At 41.7% G+C, this 25,949-nt stretch overlaps 1 protein-coding gene across 1 annotated transcript in view; it reads left to right on the forward strand.

The window, feature by feature from the left end:
• Positions 1-25,949, forward strand: part of EMC2 (ER membrane protein complex subunit 2) — a 1,476,345-nt gene that overhangs the window by 84,846 nt on the left and 1,365,550 nt on the right. The window contains exon 3 of the mRNA XM_044065735.1: positions 1,612-1,676. Within this exon, the coding sequence (XP_043921670.1) occupies positions 1,612-1,676 (65 nt within the window). The remainder of the gene's footprint in view (positions 1-1,611; positions 1,677-25,949) is intronic.

Here is a 25,949-nt window from a genome sequence, read left to right on the forward strand (position 1 = left end):
ACCTTCAGGCCATTTTTAGTTTGTGTTTAGTCTGCATTTTATGATACACAAGTACATAAAACAAAATTGGGAGAAAAAAGAAAAAGTTGAAGTCATTCTTAGTACTGATCGAGTTTTCTTGGTTAAGCATTTGCAGTTGAATACAAGAAGAAAGCTCTGCCTTGTAGGAACCAACATATAGGTTTGGCAGTGGCCATCCAGTAATAATGAAATCAGGGTTGCTCTAATTTTCAGTGTGTGCAACTCTGGACTTTGCTTTTCCTTCAGATTGTTGCTGGTCATCAGTTTTATAAGGAAGCCTTCTAAACAGGTTTATATGATTTGAGACTGTTGAAACTGAGGGACTCTGAAAAAAAGTACACGTAAAACACAGTAAAGGCTAGTATTTTATAAAAATCCACACCAAAGGGTAATATGCCTTATCAAGTATGAGCCAAGAGGAGCTGTGGTTCACATGTTGTAAAAAGCTATGCTGTTTATTCTTCCCTTTTCATGGTATTGAAACCAAGGCGAATAATTTTAGTAGAACATAAATGGTTCTACTGAACAAATGCTTGATATGGAATCCAGCCTTTCCATCTGCCCCAAGAAAGCCAAATCTGACTTTGGGTAAGTTTTAGGGCAAAAAGTGCACTTAATACTTTTTTGTCATTGATACTGCATGACTTGGTTGAGTATAGAAGAAAATATAATAGGCTGTGACATTGTTACTGGCATATAGGCCAGAGACACAGAGTGTTTGACATCCATCCTTTGATCTGTTGCCACATGGTCACTTAACTGTTTTTGGAATAAAACACTAAGTCGGGAGAGAGTATGCAGAATGCTTCATAATAAAACAAAATAAACTGTAGACAAATTAAACTGTAACTTGTGTTATCAGTGTTTGTTGCGTTTTTCGGGAAGAAGTGAAACATGGAAGATGTTATACTTCCTTGTGACATAAGACAGTTATGCTAGAAGGGATTGTCCTTTTATGGAAGACATTTGAAAAGGGTTTTGTTGGTGGTGCTTAATAATACCAGTCATTTTTTTTTTTTTTTACAGTTAGACAGTTGTTCTTAAAACTAATGTGTAACATATTTTATGTCAGATTGCTGTGTATGCATTCTTAACCATCTGACACTTTTCAGTGGGTTTCTGCATTAGTTTGCACAGGCATATGGGCAGAGACACTGAGATGTTAAATAATTTGCATGTGATTACAGAATGCCTAATTGAGTTAAACCTGTCATTACTTGGTTTTCCAGATGGCTCTCTACTCACTGGATTAAACTGCATTCTTAATTTGTGTGTGGTAAGCATGATTCCATGACTAATAATCAGCACATGTGGCCAGTGCATGTCTCATCAGAAAGTGTATAGTAGCAGTTTTCAGGTTGTAAGTTAATACTGACATAAAGCACAAGTGAGAGATCTAGGGGTTTTCACTAATCCTCTTGTCAAAAGATAGTTTATGCAAGCAAGGGCAGTGGATAAACATGCTTTCTTTCTGATTAAGAGAAAGCTTTTTACTTAAGTTGTATGACAATTTATTTTGTGTGTCACACGTTTTCTGTCACTGACTAATAAATTAGAAGAGTTTAACATGTCTTCTTTTTATGTTTTCAGTCTGGGTAATATACGAACAGGTCATGATTGCTGCTTTGGACTGTAGTCGGGATGACTTGGCACTGGTAAGTGATGAAAGAATATATTTTCTAACTCCATTTTTGTTAGAATAGTAAATTTAAACAGTATATTGCCCAGCCTTTTGTTTACTTATATGCTCAAGCAACAACGGCAAAAAAAAAAAAAAAAAAAAAAAGACTGAAAACATCATATAGTCAAATATATATTTACATATGCAGTATCTTAAGCAACTGTTATTTTTGTTGTTTATAGGAATTCTATTAAGTGTATTTGTTTACTTTGCAGTTGTTTGTATAAATTTTGAATGTCATAATCCTTTTTTAGGATAATGCTTTTTATCTATCCATTAAAACTGGGTGCAGCAGTTCATAACTATATGTGGCACATAGTCAGTAAATGTACTAATCAATGTTTGGATTCAAACTGATCTTTAAATAATGTGTTATAATAATTACTATTGATGTTGACTTCATTGTATCCAATTACAGCAGTACTGTTTTTAGTCTTGGCCAAACTCATCAGATTTTGGAAATGCAGTTACTTCCTCACTGCTCACTTTATTACTGCATTTTAGAAGAACTTGCCCAGACATTAGTGTGTACTTTTCCTCATCTGTTGGTTTAGAATGTGTGTTGTACCACTTGACTTATCTATAGTGTATTTGTATCACTATTCCTACATCCCCTTTTTAAAATCTTAGCACTCCATGTTTCACTTCTCTACTTATTACAAGTACAGTATTGTGCTGGCTAATATGTGCTTAGTTCTGTACATGTTATCTTCTGTTTACACCCACTGATGTATTTGCAAATGTGTTTGTCTGTTGAATTTGTTAGCTGCCACCCTATCACTATACACTCCTGACATTGCTGTACTAACTGAAACCTGGCTTAAACCCTACATAAACGGTAATAAAATCATTCCCCCCGGCTACAATATTTTCAGACAAGACAGAACAACAAAACAAGTTGGATAAGTAGCAATTCTATATAAAGGCACACTTAATTTCGAAAAACTGCAGGTAAACATCCCAGATATAGATAACACAGAACTCTTAGCATCACATCTAAAAATCAGTAATAGTAAACGTATTGTCTTACTAGCTGTATACATGCCACCAAATAACTCCTCCACAATAGAAAACCTTCTCTCATGAGCCTCAACCACATTTAGGCAAGTAACTGTACTAGTTGGTGATTTCAATACTGATTGGCAAACCCACTCGTCAGATAACCCCTCATATCATATCAACCTACATGGTTTCACCCAATTGATTCATTCACCACTAGAATTGACAAAACCAGCAACAAATAATCCATTCTCAATTGGACCCTGACTAACAAACTCGCTCTAATCCACCTTTCAGGCTGTCTACCTGACAGCCTAAGTGACTACCTATTAACCTTCTTTCTTAGACACCATAGCTCACCCACAAAACCAAAATCGTATAAACAAATACTTAATACAAAAGATTTCTCCATAGACAGCTTTAAATTGCCACTAAGCTGTAACTGGCTCCTATTAAAATACCTCCCACTAGATGCAGCAGTCGAATATTTCAGTAACATATTTCTTAATGTTCTAAACACACTTGCCTCCGTAAGCACATAAGAACAAAGACATATAACCAACAAATCAAAACCTTCCCTAGACAACTACTGCCACCTAAGAAATGTCTGCAAAAAGCAATTCAGAGCTGATAAAAAACTGTACTGTCAAACATTCAGTCCAACCATCAATACAACCCACAAAAATTCTGGGCTTCCATCAATCAGCTTATCCATCCAGGCGACACCTCCACCCCATCCCCGAATATCAGAAACACAGAAGAAAGCATAGCATCCCACTTTAACTCATTTGTCATAAACTCCATCCTCTCACTCATAAAAAAAAAAAAAAAAATAGTCTGCAACAAATCACTACTGATTCACCTACTTCACTCTCTCTTAAACCCATCCAAACAAGTGCAATAAAGAAATTACTAAACCAACTGAAACCCACAACCCTTGCCGCTGACAAACTGCTGAACGGCTGTCTCATATTAGCAGCCGATGTTATCTTCTATCCAGTTTCAGTACTGATCAACAGATCTATCACTGGAATAGTATGTACCTAAAATCTGGAAAACGTCCTATGTAATCCCACTTCACAAAGGAGGCTCCTCACTAGAACTATCTAACTTATAGGCCAATATCTATACTATCCCCACTTTCTGAAATATTAGTGCATCCATTCTCAACTGATGCAACACCTACTATCTAATAAGCTTCTTTCCCTCACAAAATATGGATTTCGACCAGGCCATAGTATCACCACAGCACTCCTCAAATTTACCAATATTGTCAACCAACAAAAAAACAATGGCCAAATGGTTACCTCAATATTTCTCAACATACCTAAGGCATTTGACACAGTGTGCCATGAACAACTCCTGCATGAGCTTGCATCACTTGACATATCTAAAAACTCTCTCATTTGGTTCCAAAATTACCTGTCTGTCCGCTATCAATCAGTCAAATGGCAAGATGACTCCTCCTCCCCATGTCCCATTACAGTAGATGTTAAACAAGGCTCAGTTCTTGGACCTCTGCTCTTCACGGTTCTGACCAATAAACCTACACAAAGCTACTAACCTTGCTTCCATCGTACAATATGCGGCTGATTCCACTGTTATCTGCACTGCACCTACCCTAAAACAACAAGAAGACAATACTCAAAAATCTTTTACTGCTTTTAAGTCTTTCTCAGAAAATGTCAGTTCATCTTTAATCCCAAAAAAACAAACTAATGCTGTTCCCTAACCAATATCACAAAACAAACTCCTCCCACCATGACTTTACAATCACCTCATCCGATCATACTCTAATCAAATCCACCTTAGAAACTAAGCTACTAGGTATCATTTTAGATGATAACTTAAAATTTGACAAACGTACATCTCATACCATCAAAAAGGCCCACATTAAATTACTTTAATTCCTTTACAGAATAAAAACCTTAAAGCGTCAATATTTCTCACCATCTTTATATACATACACACACACACATATATATATATATATATATATATATATATATATATATATATATATATATATATATATATATATATATATATACACACACCTACACATAATGTTCTTTATATACATATAATTACATTAGATGCATCCACCAATGTGTATATGTATGTATATATATATATATATATATATATATATATATATATATATATATGTATATAAATGTGTATATATACACACACACACACACACACGCATATATATATATATATATATATATATATATATATATGAGCTACACATATATGTATATATACATTTATGTATGTTTTTTATATATATATATATATATATATATATATATATATATATATATATATATAGAGTATGTTGTGTGTATATAGACATAAAGGTGTGTATGTATATATCTATACCTATGTATGTGTGTGTTTTTTTTACATGTGTGTGTGTGTGTGTGTATATATATATATATATATATATATATATGTATATAAAACTAAAATTAACTGCACTCAAAAAAAAATTGAACGAAGAGAAGAAATTTTAACTAAGAAATGAACTTTGTGACAATAAAAGCATTAAAAAAAAAGTAAATCACACTAACAACTCTTGTAGAACTTTAGCGCTTTCGTCTTATTTATTATCAAGACTTCTTCAGAAAGACATGTTTCATAAGTATGAGCATCCATTTTCACTTCATTTAAATACATTAGTTCTAGTAGGCCATTTAAATTAACAACAGTTCCTTTCCAATAGTAAAGTGTGAACAAGCAGGGTGCTGTGTGCATTTTCATTAACATTACAATCGCAGTTACATAAGGTAAGTTGGTCAGACAGTAATAGCTTTGTGGTGCCGTGTGCATACTAAAAGGGATCGTGTGCAAAAAGGGATTGTGTGTAAAAAGGGATCATGTGCAAAAAAGGGATTGTGTGCAAAAAAAAAAAAAAAAAAAAAAATGGTGGAACCGGGAAGGATGAGAGTCATGCTGTAATGATTCTAATATAAACACGTAACTTATGAGTCTTTGCCTCCAAAAGTAAGTAAAGAAGGGAACGGAGGAAGGTGGAGGAGTCAGGTAGAGAGTCCTACTATGCATTGGTATCCGTGTGTGTGTAGAGAATTGTGTGGGTATGTCACCTGATGGGAGAGTGGGTGGAATGCGGTGTGGACTTGAGGGGGGGCCGCCCATGACAAGGTGTGTGGAGCATATGAATAACAGTGTGTCCCAGAAGACTGTCAGTGCGGATGGTACCACCAGTGGGCTGGTTCGGATGGTATCACCCCTTGAATGGCTGCGTGAAAAGTGAGACCAGGGGGGGTAGTTGGTGGGATCAGCGGGGGTTAGCCTGGTGACTGGGAGCATGTGTGTAGGGGGTATGGGGGAGTCAAAAGTCAGAGAGAGAGAGGAAACACATTATATTCACTTGCACAGTTGTAAATCCATAAACACATTAAATCCAGTTGCACAATTCTTCAAACCCTCTTGCACAATTCTTCAAGCCCTATCACATTTCAATCTCTATACCATTTAAGTGCACATTTAATGTTCAGTGTCTCGTTGAGACCTGGATAGACATCAGCTCTCAGTTCTATCTGCCATTTTAATTCCCGGATTTGCAGGAATGTGTCCATGTCCCCTACAAATTCTGTTATTTTTTCCAGTGCTGTGAATTTGAATCCTGTGAAGTTTGGGCAAATAGCAGTGTGTTTAGCCAAGGCATTCAAATTGTCCTGTTTGTGTATTGCTGCAGTGTGTTCTTTAATACGGCTACTCAGATTCCTGTTCGTTTTGCCGATATAGAAATTCCCACAGTGTTCGCAGAAAGCACAGTAGACTACATTTTTTGTGATGCAGTCATAGTGGTCATGTAGACTGACAGTTCTGTTGCAGTGCGGGAAGGTGACGTTGTTATCTTTTCGTATGTGTACACAGGCGACACACTTGCCGCAGTCAGACATTCCAGGTTCTGTCGATACTTTGCTCTGTGGGGATGGGCTTTTATTCCTCTTGAACGCACCACCAAAAGAAGAGGTTTGTTTGAAACAGAAGTTCGGGGATGTCCCAAGTAACTTTGTCAGACCTTTTTCTCCTCCCAAGATGTCCCAATTGTGTATATATTATACACACACACACACATATATATATATATATATATATATATATATATATATATATATATATATATATATATATATATATATATATATATATAGATAGTTACACATATATGTATATATACAGTTATGTATATGTATGTATGTATGTGAAATATATATATATATATATATATATATATATATATATATATATATATATAGTGTGCATGTATATAGACATAAAGGTGTGTATATATGTATATATGTATATGTATATATATATATATATATGTGTGTGAAAATATATATCTAATATTTATATACACATACATACACTGTGTATATATACATATATGTGTGCGTGTCTTTGTGTGTGTGTATGGTTTCACTTTACAATCTCGAAATACTGAAATATCGAATTTCAGTATTTCGAGACTATAAAGCCGAAACACCAAAAAACTGAAAGCCAAAACCGTGACCATTAAAGCACACATACAAACACAACTACACCTACCTCCGCACAACAAGACAAGCACACACACTTACTATAGGTAGGGGGGGGCAAGCCCCCCTGCACCCCCCACACCCCCTACTTGTATATACTAACTCCAAGGTTGCACTAAACACCTACACACACAAAACCCACCATCATAAATTTCACCCCCCCCTCGCACAAACACATCACACAGATACAAACACCACCACTTTCAACACTGACACACTCACACTCTCACCTGCGTGCCCTAACCCACACCTAATACTCCCCGACACACTCACAAACCCTCCCCAAAACCCTTAAAAATGCCACACTTACCTAACGCACCATCAGTACCATGGGTTCGACATTTCCGGGTTCGATATTCTGCAGTTTTGCGCATCTGCAGATTCGACACTTTGGTCTCGAGATATTTCAGTATTTCAAGATTCCAAAGTGTTTCTGTATGTATAGATAGATATTTTTTGTGTGTGTGTGTGTGTGTGTGTGTGTGTGTGTGTGTGTGTATGTATGTATGTATATATATATATATATATATATATATATATATATATATATATATATATAGGTTCATAGGTGTGTACTAGGCTAACAACCAGTGGGACCTTTTTAAGCCTAGCCATGCATTCCAAATCTCTGACAAGTTCTGGTACCCTTAATAAGTGTAAGCAGGGGTTTGGGAGATGAAACATTTGCAAGCAGGGGCCTGGAATATGAAACATTTGCAGGCTGCCTGTGTCTATTAGAGCCATAGATGCTAGTTGTCTAATTTACACTTGAATTGGGTTAGGGAGGAACTCTGCTTCTCATGAATAGGGAGCCTGTTGCAGAGAAGGGTTCTCTGTGATACATGCTTGTCTGTCCAGCAGGATGTTCATCGTGTTTCACTGTTGCAGTCATTACTCTTAGGTTATTCTGCTGGCAGGCTACCCGTAGTCGGACAGAATTCCAAAGTCTAGGTCCGGCGTCGGTTGTTGTCGCCTCTTCCCTGACGTTAGTGCGCCAGGGGTATAAAAGATGCAACCGACGCCATTTTCTTCAGTCTTTCTTGCCACGTGGTGCCCGAAGCAAAAGCAGTTCGCAAGTGCCGGTCGGCCGACTCCTGAGATTTTCAAAGTTGAATTTCAGAACCGAAGTCTTCATTAAAGCTAAGTACCCCTTTGGGGAAACTTTTTTCTTGCTCCAGACTGATGTCAGAAAAGTTAACAATTGTATTTTTTGTGGGAAGCAAATACCTCATAAGGATTTTCACTCTTACTGTATTCCTTGCCTAGGCCCTGATCACAACGTTGCTAGCTGTCGGTTTTGTTCTAGATTCAACCAACGCACTATCAAGCATCAGTTCGATTTTGCTTTTTATTACTTTGGCCGAAGATTTAATTATATAATGTCGGCGGAACAGCCGACAACCGGAGTTTACAAAAAACGCAAGGACAAGGATAGGCATCCGAGGTCCAAAACCGACGACGAAGCCTCTTCTAGGCCAGTCGCTGGTTCGCCGGTTCTCAGTGAGGTGCTTTCGCAGCCCCTGGAGCCTGCTACCTCAGAGCCACAGGCCGCTACCTACTCCCACGTGGAGCTGACTGGGCCTCTGGATACTCAAGGTATTGGACACTCGGAAATCAATCCCTCAGATGGGTCCGGAGCCGCTGAGCAGGCATCGGCTTCTGAGGGTGTATTCAGACCTACTCAACTATATATTAAGCCATCCTCAGCTTCAAAGGTGAAGACTAAAGCAGCTCTAAAGACAAAGAAACAAGTACAGCATTTTCCTATTCAGACTTCCATGCCTAAGAAACAGATGCTCAGAATGGCCGAAGACCTAATTACTTTGATCAGGGAATCCCATCCCCCTCCTGATAAGAGGCCTAGGCAAGAGACAGAGTATGATTCTTCTGATCAGGTATCTATTTCCTCTAATTCCTCTTCTGAACAGGATTTCTCCTTGCTTCCCTATGAGGATTCTGATGCTGAAGAATCCATTCCTTCAGCCTCTACTCCTGAGGACTATTCCTTTGGGGAAACACTGCATACTATGAGGGAGCATTTCCACTGGGAGAGCCAAGATTATTCTGAGTCTAAGAAAAGGCTCAGAGACTTCCTGCTTCTTCCTCAGCATAGACCCCTTGCCATTCCTCCTGTTTTAGACATTGTAGATGATGTATTTTCAGAGTCCGGACTATCCCCTGACTCTTTACCCCCTGCACCTGCTAAGCCAGGCAGATACTACAGGGTCCCAGATTCTCATAAATTCCTATATAAAAACCCCGCTGCAGACCCAGAAACTATATCTCAGGGTCCCAAGGGGGTTAAGGCTTCCACTGCAAAATACCCTGTCTCCTCTGATAGGGATTCTAGGGCTCTAGACAGATGGTGGGGGGGAGTATACACTTCTGCCACCCTGGCTGTAAGGGCTTTAAATTGTCAATTTCATATGCTTAAATATCAGCAATATTTAATGTCACAACTTAAACAAAAAATGTTGACAAATACTGAATGTTCAGAGAACAAGGAATTGCAGGATTTATTGCATGCATCTGAACAAGTGGGAAAGCATACTTTGTAATGTGGTTATGATTCACTGGATGCCTCTTGCAGGGCCGCTGTTACAGGTTCTGTTATTAGAAGACATGCTTGGTTTAAGGAAAAAAATCTGCCTGATCTTGTTAAAGCAGAATTATTAGATGCACCATTACAGCATGATACTTTGGTATTAAAGCAGAAGAGGTGTTGAAAAAAATGGAGGATAAAGCAAAATCCATGCAGACAGTCAAGGATTTCTTACAGGTACAGCCACCCAGGTTTAGCAGGAACTGGCCTTCTAAAAATTGGTCCTTTCCAGTCTCAGACAGACCACAAAGAGGCAGATACAGGCATCCCAAAGGCAGATCTCATCCCCAAGGCTCATACAGGCCTAAACAATGGGGTGCTCCTTCCTCCAAACGCGGAGAAGACAAATCACAGCCTTACAGGAAACAGTCCCAATGACTTCCCTCTACCAGTTCCAAGCAGTTTCCTTTTGACAGCTCCCTTGGGGGGGGAAACTAGCACTTTTTTCATCAAATTGGCAAATGCTTACCCAAGACAAATGGGTTCTGAACATAGTGTCCCAAGGCTACAGGTTCCATTTTCACACCCTACCAAGGTCAAAGGGCATGCCAGACCTGCCACACAATCAATGGGCAGAGGCACAAAAACAAATTACAGCCCTCATGGACATGAGGGCCATTCAGCAAGTACCACAACAAGAGCAGGGGCAAGGATTTTACTCCAGACTTTTTCTAGTACCCAGGAAGGACAAAACCTGGAGACCAATCCTGGACCTATCTATACTAAATACTTTTCTGGAAGTTCCAAAATTCAAGATGTTGACTCTTCAGCAGCTACTGCCCATGCTGGGCAAGAGGGCTTGGCTAGTAACTTTGGACCTTAAAAGAGGCATACATGCATGTCCCAATCAGACAATCTTGCAGACGATACCTCAGATTCATAGCTAGCTCAATGCATTACCAATTCTCTGCACTGCCCTTTGGCTTATCTACTGCGCCCAGGGTCTTTACAAAATGCCTGGCACCAGTAATTGCATTTTGCAGACAAAAAGGAATTCAAATTTATCCTTACTTAGATGATTGCCTAATTCAAGCAGAGAACAAAGACTCTCTTCTAAAGCATCTGGCGTTTGTAAAAAGATTACTAATTGGCCTAGGGTACACAGTAAACGAAAAGAAATCAAAACTAGTGCCCTCTCAAGAGATAATATTCCTGGGCACAAGCTTAAATACAACTGCCCAGATGGCTTATCTCATGCCAGACAAACAAAAACAACTGACTACTTACTTCAAGAAATTGGCAACAAAACCCCACTTATCTGCAAGGAAAATCCTGCAGGCCTTGGGTTTCATGGCATCCTGCATTCTACTAATTCCATATGCCAGACTGCATATGAGGAAACTACAATGGTATCTGAAAAGTGTTTGGACTCAGCATTGCCACAGCCTGGAGACAGTAATTTCACTCATTCCCTGCCTACAGCAGGAGTTTCGATGGTGGGCAGAAGCCTGTCACCACAACAAGGGTCTGCCATTCAGTTTACCCACAGCCAGACAAACACTGACAACGGATGCATCATATTATGCCTGGGGGGCCCATATGGCAGGAAAATGTATTCAGGGCACATGGCCTGCAAACCAGATGCATCTTCACATCACTCAAAAAGAGATGCTAGCTGTTGAAAATGCCCTGACAGCTTTCAAGGACCTGCTTTATTCAGGACAATTACTGATAAAGACAGACAACACTACGGTCATGTGGTACATAAACAAGCAGGGAGGTACTCATTCCTACCCCCTCTGCAGACAAGCAATGACATTATGGGACACAGCATTGGCCTTTCAAGTTCACCTGCAAGCACAATTCCTGCCAGGAAAAACAAATACTCTGGCAGACGAACTAAGCAGAAACCTCATGGATCCCCATGAATGGAAACTGGATCCACAAGTCTTCAGGATGATAATAAGGAAATGGGGATGCCCAGACATAGATCTATTTGCCTCCCCTCACAACTGTCAATTGCAGAGATTTTACACAAGGATTTACCACAAGCAAGCATGGTAAGTGGACACCCTGTCATTCAGCTGGAAAAATCTAAAAGTATATGCTTTTCTCCCACTACCTCTCCTTCCCAGAGTACTCCTAAAGGTCAGACAAGAGAAGCCAAAAATGATTCTGATTGCACCAGACTGGCCACGCCAGCACTGGTACCCAATCCTGAAGAGCTTGTCTCAAGGTCTAGCATGGATATTGCCTCAAACTTCTCACTTGTTGACCCAACAAAACAATCAGATCCTGCACAGCCAACTCAGGACCTTAAATCTGGCAGCATGGCAGATAATGTAGCCATTCTGAACACTCCTCTTTCAAAAGCTGTTATGGATGTTATCTTGGAGGCCAGGAGGCCCAGTACCAGAAAGTCTTATGCAGAAAAATGGAAGACATTCTGTGCTTGGAACCAGGAACAAGGCATTGACACGACTGTACCAAGCATTCCTCAGATTTTACAATACCTGACTGAGATGCTGAACAAAGGCCTTACTTTCTCATCAATTAAGATTCATGCCTCTGCCATTTCTGCACATTACAATACAGAACCACCTATCTTTTCTCACCCTTTAATAAGGCAGTACCTCAGAGGGGCCAAAAACATTAGGCCTCCAAGGAGAGCACCAATTCTGGCCTGGGACCTCAATTTTGTTTTTGAAAAACTCACACTGCCTCCTTTCGAGCCAGCATCAACAGCGGATATTAAATTCTTATTCTGGAAAACAGCTCTGCTCCTAGCCATTACCTCTGCAAGGCGAGTCTTGGAGTTACAAGCACTCATGGCTGTGGAACCTTTCATCATTTTTCATCCAGACAGGGTTTCTCTGAGGACAAACCCTACATTTATGCCTAAGGTGGTGTCCAGTGTGGCCCTCAATCAGACCATTCACGTGCTCATAGGGAGTATGGTAGGTGTACACACAGTAAAGTACAATTTCCCTTAAGACCACAAAGAGATCACAGTCAGTCTGGGGCTCTGCCCATATTCCCAATAAGACTCCTCACTGGCACAGCTATAGGGTCAAGATCTTAGCCGAGTGGTCAAGCCAAACCTCCAGCACCCTCTCTGTCCAACCAGTGCTTCATGTCCCTGCCCAAGTAGCTGACACGCACAGACGTTGAGATTTGATTTAGATACAAGCGCACAGACACTCCTGGGGAAGGCTGTCTCAGGTTCACTAGCTATGCCCCCTTCTTCCCAGACTAAAAGGTAGAAATCCCTGCCCAGACTAAAAGGTAGATGTCACTGCCACCAACCACTCTTATCAGCTATTAATAAGGCCCTTCCCAAAGGGTGACCAATCCTACTGTGCAGTTCTTCTGTTATCCAAATAAGTGTGACCAGAACTGTTAAGGCTATTCCAGAGTGTCCTGTACATTGTTACCAAATACATATGCAAGTACTCTAAGAGCTTAAATATCTCTGCACAAAACAAAGCCACAATTGAAAGGTTTAAAATATTTAATAATAAATAATAAAAGCACAAGACAGTACTCATTAACTCAACACAGTGACAGTAGAATTCAGAATCATAGGAAATATTTTAAAACAACATTGCAGAACAGTCTCGCATAAATACAGAAATCATCTAGACTACTCATGCTGTATTCCTATCTATCTCTAAGAGATACTATGCCCTAAATGTCTTGCATACAGAGCCAGGCAGATATAGATGAGAAATGCTGAAGAGATGTTTACAGGTCCAGAACAAAATACAAAATGTACAGACTTTCTCTCTGAGATAGTTCTTAAATTAATAATACACATTACTGGTGGGTTAGCTAGATGACATCACTATTTGACACCTGCATCTAGTTCCCAGGCTAAATAGATACAAACAGAATTTAAGATGTCTCTATGAAAAATACTTATCTCTTAGAAGCTGACTCTTTTCTCTTAGAAGTTTGCCTGAAACTGGAAGTCGTAAAACAGTTACCTTGGAAACCTATAATTATCTCTGTTTCCAGACAATAGAAAGAAGCCCCTAGCCTAGACGTCCTGTCTCTTAGCTGAGATAAACCAAATTTATAGCAGATCGTAAAACTCTTTATTTATTTTCTCAGAGTTTGCAAGTTAACTCTGTATGTCCCAACTTCTACTATGAAAACATACATTTGCACAGGCATATAGTCCATAAACATTTCTGTTCTTCAGCAGAGTGCATTGTGGTTACATTTTTGAAACTCAGCACATGACATATAGTTTAATCATAATGTATAGTTCTCTTGTATATTGTAAAACAAATCTGTGGATCATATTAATATTTACAAATGACATAGAATTAATACAAAATTCTATCTAGCTGGGCTGGCAGCCTTCATACCACTGACTTGTTGGTTTTCAGTCACACAAGGGAGAAATGAATGATGTACACTTTTTGGATGCTGGGTTTGTGAAGGATCTTTTTTATAACAGGTTTATCTTGAAATTATATGGGAAGGAATATTTTCCAATTCTTATGTACATTATAGTAGTAGTCACCCCTTTCACCAGAAGAACAACATTGTGAATGGTAAAATGGTTAGAGCAACCAGAATGACTTCTCTCCAGGATGATGTGAATGAGTTAGATTATATTGAAACCCTGTTTTTAGTTAGAGGCAATCCCAAGACCCTCACCACTTCTCTCAAAGATGAAATATTACAGTGTTGAAATATTAGTGTTGGGGTGAAAAATGTTTACCATTAATTAGTTCCCATGTTTCCTCTTCAGAGATGACCTCTTATAGGGTTTAAGATACAGGAGCAACTTCAAACGTCTCGAGTGGAAGTGGACTTTATTTTAGTTCTAAACTACAGTCGGGATATGTGGGGCATACAGAATATTATATATAAATACTGGGATTTATTTGCTGCTATGCCCAATAGCCCCGACTTTTTTTTTTTTTTTCTAGACGTATGACATTTAGCTTTAAGAGAGGTTTTAATTCAAACAATATCTTTGAAAGTGGATTTGGTTTTACCAGTGGGGTGAATAATAAGGTCAAAAAGGGTACCTTTAAGTGTGGCAGGTGCCTACAATGTCCTTTCATGACAAAAGGCTTTGATGTGTCTATTCCTCATTTGAATTTAATGTTGATAGGTTCTAAGCATTTTAATTGTTATACAAAGGGTGTTGTTTATTTAGCCCACTGCCTAGTTTGTTGTTCTTTCTACATGGGCAAGACAGAGCAAACACTGAAGCAAAGGGTGTACTAACATTTATACGAGATCAATAGGATGATGGACACTAATGCTCTGTACAGACATACCATCACTTGTAAGGAAGCAGACTTTAAGTTGTGGGATCATGAGCAGGTTACACCTCATGAAAGAGTAGGTGCATGGGAGACTAAACTGGAGTACAGTAAACTTATTTGTCACCTGCGGTTAAACACCTGCGTAATCCCTGGATTAAACGACTATGCTTAATCCCTGCCCTTAAGTTAGGAGGATTGAAATAATAAATCCCTGCCTAAATGTTTCTTTGTGTTTCCTGATGTGTTTTTTAAATGTAGTTCATAAATAAGTTTACAAAAAGGCAACAAAAGGTTTTATCATATTTTTACTTGTGTATTTTGATATACATGTTTTGTGGTTTCATTTTGACCTGCATTTTAACATTGACTTGACTTGTAGTTCATTTAATACAATTCTGTTCATGGAATGCGATGTTCTTACTGTTCTTAGTGAGCGCATTCACATGTTGTTTTTATGGCAGTATTTTTTGACTGCAGTGTTTCTTTAAATATTTTATTGTGTGATTGAGCTATATAATTATTTTATTGTTCACCCAGTTATGTTTGTTTCTTGGAGTATTTAAATCTTGCCAGTTGAATGTGTGTTTATTCTGATGAAGTCTCCAGTAGAGAGAGAAAAGTGCTAAATCTGCTTTTTAAAGTTTAATAAACGAGTGAAAAAAAAGGCATTTTGGTCTTTTGTGTGGCTTCCTGCCTGGGCATTTTAGTTTTGGTTTCAATATAAGTGGCTCCAGTAACAGTGAGCTCTATTCTGTCTTGCCTTTGAGGTTGTGGACATAGCTAAAGAATGTCTTGTAGTGGTTCATGGCTTGGGGGGACAAATTTACCTGAAAGATGACTTTGGTAGACAATTTATAAAGTCCTCTGAGTTGTTTGTTTTGTTTGATAAGAGTGCAAATCTCCTGCTCGATGCTACACCTCCTAATTTTTGTTATGATTTTCCTCTTTCTGTTATATATCCAATTGATGATGTGATTCCATCAGGGTGGCTTGTCTTTTGATTTAGTCATACACTTATTCCTGGTGGGTACAGCTACCCCTATGCAGCTATTAACATGCTTGCATATGGTTTCTATTGACAGTTCCATGTACGCAGCGGTGTTCGCAGGGTTTGGGAGGGGGGGCTTGAAATTTTGCCAGGTTATCAGTTAATAGTAGGAAGTTAGCCTTGGAGTACTTCCTGAAAATTCCAGGGATAGCTGGGGTTCTAGGTTTTATTTTTCTTCAAAGGAGATGGTTTTGTGCTCTTACTTCACCAGAGAGGACATTACACTAGTGGGAGAACAGCATTCTCCCATTTTAGTGAGGACCAGATGCTGTATGTTTGTGCCCCTGGTTGGTGTATTGACAGTCTGGTCTAGGGAGTTTGTGTTTACAAAATTCAGAAATCTCTGTGCCTGCACATTTGGTTTCATTTATAATTCCCAGTTAATAGTGAGGTAATTAAAGTCACCCATGAATATAGTGTTGGGTTGGACGGTGAGTATTTCCAGTAAGCTTAAATACGAACTTTAGGTTTTCTGGGTCATAGATGGGGTCCCATAGCTCGTGAGGAAGTGGTATGGGATTTTTTCCTATGGCAATTTGAGCATGGAGAAGCTCAGATGCATCTTCATGTTTGACCAATCGAACAAGATGATCTCCACCCTTAATTCCTGTCTGTGTATTAGCTGGTCTAAATCTGTGAAAGCTGTTATAGCCTTACACTGCTGGGGTGGTCTCCGCAGCTTTTAACTAGGTTTCATTGACTTGCACAAATGTCAGCACTCGCCAGGGTGAGTTAAGCTTTTACTGAGTGGATTTTCTTGTTTAGCTTCCTAATGAGCAGTCTTTGTATTTTCTTTGTTTTGATTTGCTATGTCAGAAGTATTTTTAGTTTGAAATTGCTTAAGGAAGACACTATGGTGAAGGGCACTGTTTTAGCTAACATTTGAAAGAACGGAGGGGTGCAAGTGATCCTTGGCAAAGCAGAAAGGTTTGTTGACCATCTCCTTCCTTGCTGACAAATTTTGCAACCCCTTCGAATAACACTAGAAACTAAGCCAGTTATTAAAGTCAGTCATCATTTGTTCATATTGTGGTCTCATCCTTGGGGAAGATAGAATGCTGCTTATTGCTAGGCACATACCAGCCTGGGACACCCATTCCAACAGCTCCATGATGTCTCTGTTCATATAGTCTAAGCATTTACATTTCAGGTCATTTACTATGACTGAGTCATACTGGTACTTGTAGTCTAATGACCTGTGTGCTTGTGTAATATAGCAGATCCTGGCCCTTGACATGCAGCTGGCTGTGACTTTCTCCTTACTCAGCCTGATGAAAGAGCCAACAGTGTGTTTACAGTGAAATTTCCCATGATCAGAATATTAGGTTATGTAGTGGCTTGCCGTATGGGCTTAGAAGAAGAGGCTTCACGAGATGTGGCTGTATGTGATGATGTAGGTATTGTTTTAAAAAGTGCATTTGGGATGCCGAGGGCATCTGTTAAGTGTGCTTTATCCAGGAGGCCTTTGGTGTTTAAGAAGGTCACATTTAAGTGCCTCAGCATGTCTGGGTCAATATGTCGTCTTCTTACTCTGTGTAATGAGCGCAGCATGTCTACTGCTGACAACCTGATTGACATTAGGAATGCCTTTGTGGGAGAGCTTTGTTCCAGTGACATTTGTATAAATTCATCTCTCACATATCTTATCAGTTTGAGAGTTAGCTGATTGTCAGTAAACATGATGCAATTTCTGCATTGCCTTAGGATGCCTGGATCTACCAAGCTGGTAATGGAGATTGTGGGGAAGTTCATATTCATGGCAACAGGCCCTTTTTTATTTATTAGACAGTTGCAGTGAGAATATAGAGTAAAGTCAAGATCATCTGGATGTTCTTCATGTTTCACTGTTGCAGTCATTACATTTGGGTTATCTGTTTGCAGGTAGCCATCAGTCGGCCTGATTAACAAAGTCTTGGGTACTACATCAGTTGCTGTCTCTGCTTCCATGATGTCAGGTCATCAGGGGTATAAAACATGCAGCCGACGCCATTACATCAGTCTTTCTTGACGTGCGGTGCCCGAATCAGAAGCAGTTCGCAAGTGCTGGTCGGCCGACTCTTGACATTTTCGTTTTCGAGTTTCAGAACCGGAGTCTTCAACTATAGCTAAGTACCCCGTTTGAGAAACTTTTTCTTGCTCCTTACCGATGTCAGTAAAAGTTAATAATTGCATTACATGTGGAAAGCAAATACCTCATAAAGATTTTCATTCGTACTGTATTCCTTACCTAGGCCCTGACCACGACGTATATTGCGGTCGGTTTTGTGCTTTATTTAATCAGCGCAATATCCGTCGTCGGTATATTTTCGCCTCTAAATATTTTGGTTCTCAGTTTAATTATCCAGAAATGTCATCAGTTAGCCATCCGAGTACCGGGATTCTGAAAAAATGCAAAGATAAAGAGGGAGACAGGAAGCCGAGGACCAAAACTGCCGACAACGCTTCTCCTAAGCCCGTCGCCAGTTCATCGGTACTCAGTGAGGTGCTTTCGCAGCCCCTGATACCCACTACTTCTGATTCGCAGGCCTTTACTGAGACCCATTCAGAGTCCGGTATGTCACGACATGCTTCAACTATGGAACCTACGGATGTCTCTACCTTGGATGGGTCCGGAGCCACTGTGCAGGCACTGGCTTCTGAGGGTGTATTCAGGCTTATGGACTTGCATATTAAACCGACGCCTCCTTCTTTACTTAGGCCTAAATCTCGATCCATGTTTAAAAAACCAACGCCCAGGCCACATGCTCAGGCCTCTAGGCATAAAAAACAAATGATAAGAATGGCTGAAGATGTAATAACTCTAATCAGGGGTAGCCAAACCCCCCTTCTAAGAGGCCTAGGACTGAAGCTGATTATGAATCTTCTGATCAGGATTCTGTTTTTTCTGACTCTTCTGATGATCTGGATTTGCCCTTACGTACTTATGAGGATTCTGATGCAGAGGACTGTCTTCCCTCTGCTTCCTCTCTTGAGGATTTTTCTTTTGGGGAAACCTTACATACTCTAAGTGAGCATTTCCACTGGGAAAGCCAGGATTTTTCTGATTCAAAAAAGAGGCTTAGGGATTTCCTTCTCCTACCTCAGCATAGGCCTTTAACTATTCCTCCTGTACTAGACATTGTTGATGCTTTCTTGGAATCTAGTTTGGCCCTTGATTCCCTGCCTCCTGCTCCCAGAAAACCTGACAGATACTACAGGGTCCCTGAGTCCCACATGTTCCTTTTCAAAAATCCTATTGCAGATCCAGAGACTATTTCACAGGGGCCCAAGGGCATTAAGGCTTCTACTGCTAAAAATCCTACCCCTTCTGATAGATGGGGTAAGAAAGTTTACACTTTTGCAACCTTGGCTGTTAGGGCTTTAAACTGCCAGTTTCATATGTTAAAATATCAGCAACATGTTATTGGACTGCTTAAACAGAAAATTATGTTGATTCCTGACTGGGTGGAAAATAAAGAATTACAGGATTTAATGCATTCTGCCGAACAAGTTGAAAAACATACTTTGCAATGTGGTTTTGATTCATTAGAGGCCTCTTGCAGGGCTGCTGTTACTGGGTCTGTGCTCAGAAGGCATACTTGGTTTAAGGAGCAATCTTTGCCTGATCATGTTAAAGCTAAATTGTTGGATGCTCCTTTAAATCAGGGCCGCCTGTTTGGCAACAAGGCTTAGGAAGTTCTTAAAAAGATGAAAGATAAAGCTAAATCTATGCAAACTGTTAAAGATTTTTTACAAGTTGAGCCTCTTAGATTTAGTAGGCACTGGCCCTCTAAGACTTGGGGCAGGATTCACGATGGCTTGCACAGAGTCTAAGAGTCGTGTAAGACTCCATGCAGCCATCGTGATCCAGGAACAGCCTGAAATCCCGTGTAAGAGACAGCTAAGACGACTCTTACACAGGCAGGGCATGGATATGCTAATCACCTCACTTGCAGCCGAAAGGCATGCAAATGAGGTAGATTAACGATCCACAAAGCTGAAACCAGCCCGTGTAAGAGTCGTGTTAGGTGCAGAAATGTACTCAGTTGACAACTGAGTACGTTACTGCATATAACACAACGGAACCATGACAGCTCCAAATAGTGTGCAAATGTTGCAGTCAGCATGCCAATGGCCAAATATGTGGCCATTGGCATGGTAACCTGATGCAAACATGAAATAAAATATTTTTTTTTTTTGGAGATCGCGAGGTTTAAACGCAGCGCAGCCCCGCGCAAACAGGCTGCGCTATATAAAACAGAAAAATAAAGGGATGAAACCCACAAATGTGGGTTTTATGTAATGCATGGATTTGCAATGCAGGGACTAGCAGACCAAAAACAACATGGCCACCGTCTAGTGGTTGCTAAGGGGGGAAGCTGAGTGTAAGACATGTAACTAAGCATTAGTAGGCAATCCTATGTAAATGAGTGGTAGGATAGTGAATCACACTGTCACATAGCAAATGAGCACATTCCGTGTAGTGTAAGAGTTAGATAAGGGGGAGTAACTGAGTAGGAGATAGGTGACATCACAGGGGGGAAAGTCAGGAAGAAATCAAGCTCATTGGAGCAAAGTGGTATGTGAAAGATGTCAGTCACACAGCATAAAAAGAGGAGTGTCAGCAGATAAGTATGGGAAAGTCAAGAAATAGAAGGTGTACACTGTGGCCAACACCAAAGTTTCTTGCTGTACGTGCATGCGTGCGTGTGCGTGCTGGGAGGCGCGAGTAAGACAGAGTGCGCGCGTGTAAGCGCGAGTGCGCGCATGTAAGGCAGAGTAAGCATGGAGCCTGTTTAAAGATTTGTAAACCTGTTTGCGTTGGTGTGCGCGCGTTTTAATCCGAATAAGCAAATTCTAGTCCGTGTAATCATGTGTGCGTGTGTGGTAGCCACTGTGAGCGTGTTTTCGCTGGTATGCGCGCTGCTCCCCCCTGAGGAAACAGAGAGGAAAAAGGAAGCAGAAGAAGTAGTAGGAAACCAGCAGGGAATACTTGTAGAGGTAGCAGGTGAAAACAATTAGAAGCAGGCAATTACACAGGCAGAATACAAGCCCAGCCCAGCACTTAAAACACTGCAAACAGCATTGCAGAATGTTTCTCTCAAGAGACACTGCAAGACAGGAGTAAGCTAGTAGAAGTGAAAACTGAAAAAGCTGCACTCAGACCAAACATGCTAGGGGCTGCCATAGCTGTCATAAGGAGACATAGGAGACTTGCTGAGGGTGGTGACAATGGAAATGCTGCCAGACAACCCACAGTGAGGAGACGGAGAAGAGTGTACAGGCCCAGGATCACCTACCAGGGGTTACATGAGCTGGAGATAGTGGAGCGCTATAGAGTGGACAGAGACTTCCTGCAGCAAATTGTTGAGCTGTGCAGGCCACGCCTCACACACAGAACCAACAGAGGGTAACTCATCCCAGTGGAAACCAAGGTATGTGTTGGCCTAAGAATACTAGCAACAGGTACCTTCCAGAGACCAACTGGTGATATGATGGGGATATCACAGGCATCAGCCTCCAGGGTACTGCACCAGTTCCTGGATGCCATGTCAGCACATGTCGGTGAGCATGTATATTTCCCTAATGCCCGTGAGGTATTGGCCAGCAATATGTGTCTCTTCCAGCAAATAGCGGAATACCCTGAGGTAGTGGGTGCAATAGACTGCACGCACATATGCATCAAAGCACCAGCCGGTGAGCGGGGTAGGGCCTATATTAACCGCAAGGGCTTCCCCTCCATCAACTGCCAGGTCATGTGTGATGCCCAGGGCATAATAATGAATGTGTGTGCTGGCTGCCCTGGGAGCTATCATGATTCCCATATCTGGCATTTGACGCAGCTGTACCAGACATTTGCCAATGGGGACATCCCACATGGTCACCTAGTGGGGGATGCAGGTTATGCACTGGAGCCGTGGCTGATGACACCCATCAGAAACGCACACACACCTGAACAGGAACGCCATAATGAGGCACACGCACAAACACGTAATGTAATAGAGCGTGTGTTTGGGCTGCTTAAGTCACGGTTCCGGTGCCTGGACACATCTGGTGGAGCCTTGCAGTACTCACCAACTACATGTACCCAAATTGTCATGGTATGTGCTATGCTACATGATATGATTCTGCGAAAACAGCTGCAGCAGGACCAGCATAGGGCCGGGACAAACAGCCCCCCACCATTGTCAAGGCCATCACAGGCAGAGCGTGACTCGGAGGAGGAACAACCTGAGCCCGCCCCAGTAGGCAGAAGGAGGCGTGCCCAGTATGCCCTGGTCTTGGCAAAGAGGCAACGCATAGCACATACACTGGCTCAGTAGGAACCCTGGGGATGATACCCCTCTCTGACTCACTCATATAGTAACAGGGACGCCTAACATGACACAACCTGCTCTCAATCATGTACAGGGAGTGTAGTATGTGCATCTGACAGAGGCAGCCCTGCAGCACCACCTGAGGCATGATTGCCATGTGTTAAGCAATGTAACACCATATAGTATATGCAAACATGAAGACCCAACCTAACATCTCACCCTCACCAAGCATGATGCCACACTATGAAGACAACAAGATCAAGTACAATAATTGGCTGAGGTATTGCTGTTAGCAAGGGGGAACACATAGCTGACAGCCTGGGCTGACATGCCGAGCAAGACATGATGCCCCACCTGCTAGGGATGGCACGCACCCAGCACACCTGGCTGTGTGGATACTGGCAAAGGCTGTTGTCACCCCCACTGTGCCTGGAATAGGTAAGTCTAGAAACACAAACCCACCACCATAGGTAGCACAAGGAATAATAACCTGGACGTAATGCTACCCAACGCCAGAAGTCTAACCTGCAAGGTGCATGCAGACCAAACCCACCACAGCATGGAGAATGGTAATATGTGTTCTGTAACAGAAACCTGGGCAAGACCCAGAAGAGCACCCTAATACTACCAGGTTATGCCCCATACCATGCTCTATAGCTCCAAAACATGGAACACATGACAATAGGAGTGTGGCTACCAGTAATTATCAAGGATAACCACACCCCCAGGTTGGTACCACAGCAAGAAGCAGCATGGACTATCCACGGGCAAGTAACACTGTCTCAAACTGTGTACCTGTTTGAAGCCTGCTACAGACCACACACATAAACCCAGGTACCCCAGCCAACCTTCCTGAAGACACTGCAGAGTATGAATGTCTCGACAAATACTAAACAAGACACACACAAAGTATGACATAGGTGGCAATCCATTATGTATGGAAGAAGTACGCTGGGACGTAGGGACACAAGTGGACGGTAACCTGTCATGTGACACTCACATTGCCAAGGTGGCCAGGAAGACCTGCTATATTGCCCACCTTAATATGAAAGGATGCACATGTAGAGCTAGAGAGGTCACTGTGCCCCCATACTCTTCCCTTATCAGGCCCATACGTGACAACAATGCCCCAGTTCGGATGTACCTTACCTTACACCTGCAGCAGTCAGAAAGACCCCAAATGTACCCCACCAACAGGATAAAGGGTCCAAACATTGGACATCTGCAGCCTGGCTGAAGAAATCACAGCCCAATTCAGAAGCATACTGCACAGTCAGAGGTGATGTATGCCTGCTGTACAAGGCCATGTCCAATCCAGAATGAATGGACATGCTCCACTGCAGAAACCCCAAATCCAGCAGACACACCACAGTGAGATATCTGAACCTCCACACATAGATTAATAGGATGTGCTGGAGGGACAGATCCATAACCCAGAGGCTCCTGACACTCTGGAACAGAATCCCAGTCCATGATAGGCTGAGCTCCACACACAAACTCATCAAGAGAAATCCGGTGAAGTGCATGGGAGATGGTAGGTGTACACTGGGGGGCCATCCCTGTGTCACATCTAGGAAAGTAAACCCTACGTGGGCATAATTTGCACATTGCAAGGGGTGCTGAGACCCACACACAGTCTGTCCGTGCTCAAACAAGGCCAGAGCAGATAGCCTAGTATGACCCTATGATGATACAAATTGTGCAGGACACAAAGGATTATCACACAGCTGTCCTACCTGATGGTAGGAACCATGGTGATAATCCACAGATATGCTCTGCAGCACTCTAATATCACAAACAATACACCAAACCCACACACATTGCCAACAGCCTACCGAACAGATTCCTTCCAAACTCCCCACCAGCACCTAACTGCCAAATATCTATCCCAGGAGAGTGCTGGCCCCCTGACATTGCAGATGCTGAGGTAACAGCCAGCATCCACAAAGCACAGCACACAGCATCAATGGTACCAGATGGTGTCCTGGGTTGTGTCCAACATGTACTGTAAGAAGAATGGAACAGCAAATAGCATTACTGCGCACTATCAGTCCTACCACAGGATATGTACCCAAAGAGCAGTGTACAGCAACAGTGGTCCCACACCACAAAGGGGGTGCCGGAATGGATACTGCAAACTATCACCCCTCAACCCCGACTATCTAGGTTGGCAAAGTAATGGAGAGGATGATCATGGATCCCATGAATAATGAGATTGGGTACCTACAGACATTGGACCCTACCCAGGGTGGCTGTCAAAGGGCAGATCCTGCCCCTTACACATGTCTGACTCATGTGACACGTGCACCAAGGCCATTGATGTGGGGAATGTTGATCACACAGCCTATCTGGACCTTGCTAAACCCTTCCATACAATACCCTAGTTGGAGGTACAGATAAGCTCACCAGCCTAACTATAAACCCCTATGCAAGTAGATGGGTTGCAAACCAGCTCAAGGACAGAACTGACCTGGCAGACATGCTGCAGCCATGGCAGACTGCAAACCAGGTACAACTGGCATCCCACAAGGCATGGTCCTGGGACCACTCTTGTATGATATGTATGTCACATATGTACAGGCCAACATGGAAGGACTCTGTCTGAACAGGTTTGCAGAGGACTACAAACTGGCCACCATATCGGACCCTCCAGCTGACACAAGCAACCTACAAAAGGCACACATAGAAACAGACAAGTGGTGCCACAGCCATGTCAACAAGCTAAATGCAGAATAGTGTATAGTCAACCCCTGTGGAAACACAGTACATGGCCAGAAATTACCACATAGGTGTTAACCCAGTAAGTACATCAGGAGCAATAAGAGTCCTGGGGACACAAGGTGATAGATATCCTGCATGTGACAACCATGTGTCTGTAGTGGTTACAGAAACATACCATATACCCACCTAATCATGAAGATAAGCACAGCTTGGTTAGGGTAGGTCAATGTGCCTCTCCAGTCATCCAGCAGCAGCCTCACAATTGTGTACAATGGCCCTTCAGGGATGTACCGTAGCAGACACCTGCAGCAACTGGAAAGACCACACAAATACCCCACCAGGAGGAGCGCAGAGCTGTAACAGATGCCATGTGTCGCCCGAGTAAAGAAACTGCAGCTCCACACAGTGCCATACTGCCTGGCTGGAGGTGAACTGTGCCTGATGTATAGAGCCATGACCAACCTGGTATCAATGGACATTTGGCACCATGTAAACACTGAATGCTGGTGACCCATGCAGCTGACAGGCCTGAACCCCAGCACAGACATAAACAGGACATGCTGTACCGATTGGTCCATAACCCAGAAGCTCACTACACTCACGTCTAAACTCCCACTACAGGATATCCAGGGAGTCCCTCAGTGACTGTCATCCAGAGGAATCATGATGACTGGATGGGAGATGGTAGGTGTACCCTGGATATCACCTGTATGTCACGGGTAGACAGAGGCACAGCACACTAACCGTGACATATGTCATGCAAACGCCAGTAAATG

The sequence above is a fragment of the Protopterus annectens genome, chromosome 3.part0 (assembly GCF_019279795.1).
Source record: "Protopterus annectens isolate FY-2018-M chromosome 3.part0, PAN1.0, whole genome shotgun sequence".
NCBI classification, from domain to species: Eukaryota; Metazoa; Chordata; order Ceratodontiformes; family Protopteridae; genus Protopterus; species Protopterus annectens.